Source organism: Pseudoliparis swirei, chromosome 15 (assembly GCF_029220125.1).
Source record: "Pseudoliparis swirei isolate HS2019 ecotype Mariana Trench chromosome 15, NWPU_hadal_v1, whole genome shotgun sequence".
NCBI lineage: Eukaryota > Metazoa > Chordata > Actinopteri > Perciformes > Liparidae > Pseudoliparis > Pseudoliparis swirei.
This window is the reverse complement of record NC_079402.1, coordinates 750,389-755,494: the sequence shown is the minus strand read 5'-3', so window position 1 is coordinate 755,494 and position 5,106 is coordinate 750,389. Positions and strand designations below refer to the sequence as shown.

The 5,106-nt window shown below is 50.4% G+C and overlaps 1 protein-coding gene across 1 annotated transcript in view; it reads right to left on the bottom strand.

Annotated features, from left to right (window-relative positions):
• Window positions 1-412: 412 nt before the first annotated feature.
• Window positions 413-5,106, bottom strand: part of pam (peptidylglycine alpha-amidating monooxygenase) — a 24,735-nt gene continuing 20,041 nt past the window's right edge. Inside the window, exons 10-12 of the mRNA XM_056432924.1 lie at window positions 4,600-4,818; window positions 4,466-4,525; window positions 413-1,705 (exon numbers count right to left, since the gene is read on the bottom strand). Of these exons, the coding sequence (XP_056288899.1) occupies window positions 1,527-1,705; window positions 4,466-4,525; window positions 4,600-4,818 (458 nt within the window). The 3' untranslated portion in view covers window positions 413-1,526. The remainder of the gene's footprint in view (window positions 1,706-4,465; window positions 4,526-4,599; window positions 4,819-5,106) is intronic.

Genomic DNA, 5,106 nt, shown 5'->3' with positions numbered 1-5,106 from the left:
CTCTCTCCTCTCTCCTCAAGGACGCTTAGGATACACTGAGCTCCTCTCTCCTCTCTCCTTATGGACGCTTAGGATACACTGAGCTCCTCTCTCCTCAAGGACGCTTAGGATACACTGAGCTCCTCTCTCCTCTCCTTATGGATGCTTAGGATACACTGAGCTCCTCTCTCCTCTCTCCTCAAGGACGCTTAGGATACACTGAGCTCCTCTCTCCTCTCTCCTTATGGACGCTTAGGATACACTGAGCTCCTCTCTCCTCTCTCCTTAAGGACGCTTAGGAGACACTGAGCTCCTCTCTCCTCTCTCCTTATGGACGCTTAGGATACACTGAGCTCCTCTCTCCTCAAGGACACTTAGGATACACTGAGCTCCTCTCCTGGTGAACAGTTACATAAACTAGAAGTACAACACGTGATGCTTTGCAGATACTTTATTACACAAATAACAGTTACTGAAAATAGTCCTCTTGCAGCAAAACCAGTGTCAAAATAAATATCAGATGGCTTAACTTTGGAAATGACTTTCTATCACATGCCAGTTATACAAAGAGTCTGACAGACGTGGTGCTGTGATGCACTGAGGGGTCAGGTACAGGTGTCGCTGTGAGGAGGGGTCAGGTACAGGTGTCGCTGTGAGGAGGGGTCATGAGGGGTCAGGTACAGGTGTCGCTGTGAGGAGGGGTCAGGTACAGGTGTCGCTGTGAGGAGGGGTCATGGTCATGTGATGAACCTGAGGAGACAGAACCTTCACCGCTACGCTAACACACTCTCTCTCTTCCTGTTCTCTGCGTGAGAGCGGTGGCTGTAGGACCTACAGGCCGCCGCTCTCACTGAGGGATGATGGCGCTGGAAAAGGCAGAATACAAAAGTAAAAACTAAAAAGGCACAACATGCCCACTGAAGGTTGAGTGAAGGATCCTATTGAACGGACGCTGTGTGAATGTAAGAGATGTAAGATGCATTTGTCCAGTAAAAATAAACGATAGATGTTTAATCATCACAATGAATAATACCTCATTCATAACCCGGCTCCGAGTCATGAAGCCTGTGGATCCATCAATATGACCCGTGGGTTGTGCCAGGAGTCGTTGGTACACTGTGCACAGGGCGGACAGGTAGAAAGCCGCCTGTGCTGCTCATCGCGTCACCATGACAACGAGCCCTGGAGGTCTTCAAACAAATGAATGATATCAAAAGTCATTTGGTGAAGTTTGGTAGAAGTTAAAGTAAAAACAACTCAGATCTTTGTTCACCTGTTGCACACAACCAGACGACAGATTAAAAGAGATTCTTGATTCTGGCCTGAAGGCCAGATCTCAAACATCTGTCCCAGAAGGCCAGTTTGATGAGGGGGACGATCTGACATGTGATGTGTCAACAAGGCTGGATGTCAAGATATTAAATAAGGATGCAATACATTGTCCAAATGATGCTAAATAATTTGTATATACAACATATCTTTAAATATATAAACAATCCGATTGGCAGCTTACACAACAGTTACACAATGATGAAGAACATGAATCTCTAAGAGGAGGCCGCAGGAGGAGGAGCCGGCAGGGCGGAGTACTCCTCGTTCTCAGAGTCGCTGCTGTTGTTCCTCTCCTGGTCGCTGCCTTCAGTGCTCAGCTGGTCGAAGCCCTGGCGGCTGTAACCCTTATGGGAGGCCAGGAAGTTCCCCAGGTTCAGACCGCCCACGGCTTTACCTGGAGAAGGAGAACATCATCACATGGAGTTGGGTCTGGACACGTGGAGTTGGGTCTGGACACATGGAGTTGGGTATAGACACATGGAGTTGGGTCTGGACACATGGAGTTGGGTATAGACACATGGAGTTGGGTCTGGACACATGGAGTTGGGTCTGGACACATGGAGTTGGGTCTGGGTCTGGACACATGGAGTTGGGTCTGGACACATGGAGTTGGGTATAGACACATGGAGTTGGGTCTGGACACATGGAGTTGGGTCTGGACACATGGAGTTGGGTCTGGACACATGGAGTTGGGTCTGGACACATGGAGTTGGGTATAGACACATGGAGTTGGGTCTGGACACATGGAGTTGGGTATAGACACATGGAGTTGGGTCTGGACACATGGAGTTGGGTCTGGACACATGGAGTTGGGTCTGGACACATGGAGTTGGGTCTGGACACATGGAGTTGGGTCTGGACACATGGAGTTGGGTATAGACACATGGAGTTGGGTCTGGACACATGGAGTTGGGTATAGACACATGGAGTTGGGTCTGGACACATGGAGTTGGGTCTGGACACATGGAGTTGGGTATAGACACATGGAGTTGGGTCTGGACACATGGAGTTGGGTATAGACACATGGAGTTGGGTCTGGACACATGGAGTTGGGTCTGGACACATGGAGTTGGGTATAGACACATGGAGTTGGGTATAGACACATGGAGTTGGGTCTGGACACATGGAGTTGGGTATAGACACATGGAGTTGGGTCTGGACACATGGAGTTGGGTCTGGACACATGGAGTTGGGTATAGACACATGGAGTTGGGTCTGGACACATGGAGTTGGGTCTGGACACATGGAGTTGGGTCTGGACACATGGAGTTGGGTCTGGACACATGGAGTTGGGTATAGACACATGGAGTTGGGTATAGACACATGGAGTTGGGTCTGGACACATGGAGTTGGGTCTGGACACATGGAGTTGGGTCTGGACACATGGAGTTGGGTCTGGACACATGGAGTTGGGTCTGGACACATGGAGTTGGGTCTGGACACATGGAGTTGGGTATAGACACATGGAGTTGGGTATAGACACATGGAGTTGGGTCTGGACACATGGAGTTGGGTCTGGACACATGGAGTTGGGTCTGGACACATGGAGTTGGGTATAGACACATGGAGTTGGGTATAGACACATGGAGTTGGGTCTGGACACATGGAGTTGGGTCTGGACACATGGAGTTGGGTCTGGACACATGGAGTTGGGTCTGGACACATGGAGTTGGGTCTGGACACATGGAGTTGGGTCTGGACACATGGAGTTGGGTCTGGACACATGGAGTTGGGTCTGGACACATGGAGTTGGGTCTGGACACATGGAGTTGGGTCTGGACACATGGAGTTGGGTATAGACACATGGAGTTGGGTATAGACACATGGAGTTGGGTCTGGACACATGGAGTTGGGTCTGGACACATGGAGTTGGGTCTGGACACATGGAGTTGGGTATAGACACATGGAGTTGGGTCTGGACACATGGAGTTGGGTCTGGACACATGGAGTTGGGTATAGACACATGGAGTTGGGTCTGGACACATGGAGTTGGGTATAGACACATGGAGTTGGGTCTGGACACATGGAGTTGGGTATAGACACATGGAGTTGGGTCTGGACACATGGAGTTGGGCATAGACACATGGAGTTGGGTCTGGACACATGGAGTTGGGTATAGACACATGGAGTTGGGTCTGGACACATGGAGTTGGGTCTGGACACATGGAGTTGGGTCTGGACACATGGAGTTGGGTATAGACACATGGAGTTGGGTCTGGACACATGGAGTTGGGTATAGACACATGGAGTTGGGTCTGGACACATGGAGTTGGGTCTGGACACATGGAGTTGGGTATAGACACATGGAGTTGGGTCTGGACACATGGAGTTGGGTCTGGACACATGGAGTTGGGTCTGGACACATGGAGTTGGGTCTGGACACATGGAGTTGGGTATAGACACATGGAGTTGGGTCTGGACACATGGAGTTGGTCTGGACACATGGGTTGGGTCTGGACACATGGAGTTGGGTCTGGACACATGGAGTTGGGTATAGACACATGGAGTTGGGTATAGACACATGGAGTTGGGTCTGGACACATGGAGTTGGGTCTGGACACATGGAGTTGGGTCTGGACACATGGAGTTGGGTATAGACACATGGAGTTGGGTCTGGACACATGGAGTTGGGTCTGGACACATGGAGTTGGGTCTGGACACATGGAGTTGGGTATAGACACATGGAGTTGGGTATAGACACATGGAGTTGGGTCTGGACACATGGAGTTGGGTCTGGACACATGGAGTTGGGTCTGGACACATGGAGTTGGGTATAGACACATGGAGTTGGGTATAGACACATGGAGTTGGGTCTGGACACATGGAGTTGGGTCTGGACACATGGAGTTGGGTATAGACACATGGAGTTGGGTATAGACACATGGAGTTGGGTCTGGACACATGGAGTTGGGTCTGGACACATGGAGTTGGGTCTGGACACATGGAGTTGGGTCTGGACACATGGAGTTGGGTCTGGACACATGGAGTTGGGTCTGGACACATGGAGTTGGGTCTGGACACATGGAGTTGGGTATAGACACATGGAGTTGGTAATGGGACACATGGAGTTGGGAATGGACACATGGAGTTGGGTCTGGATACATGGAGTGGGGTTCATTGGATAAAGTTATGATATTGATGTTAAAGGACAAACCTCTTATTCTTCCCAGGATCCCTCCCACAGAACTGGGCTCAGCCTTCAGCTCACATGCGTCTGCACACAAACAATCAGCAGGATGAAGCTGAGGGCTTCTCCTCACGTGTTCAGAAGCTGTGGGTCATACATACTGTTCTTCCTCCAGCAGATGAAGACTCCGATGCAGACGACGAGCATCAGCGGGATGAGCAGCAGGCTGGTGATGACGGCTGGGAGGACTCCCTGCCCTCTGATTGGCTGCTTCTCCTCCTCCTCCTGTTGAGGCTGCAGCGTCTGCTTCTCCTGGGCGGCAGCCATCTCTGACATGTTGTGATCCGGCCTCACTCGAGTGCGGACGAACGTCTCTATTTCTACACGGAGGGAAACGCTGTGCTTACAGTCCATGATGGACATTTTAGAATGATAACAACACTTTCTCTACTTCAACGGCAACTTCCAAGGAAACCAGAAACTATTTCAATCCACAATACCGTCACTTTCAGTCAATCAGTAAGAATCCTCTAAATGCTAAATGGACCAATCAAGGCACATTCACACACTGATGGGAGGAGCTACCAGGTGAGGTACCACCTGGTGGGAGGAGCTACCATGTGAGGTACACCTGGAGGGAGGAGCTACACCTCCCTGTTAAACTCAAC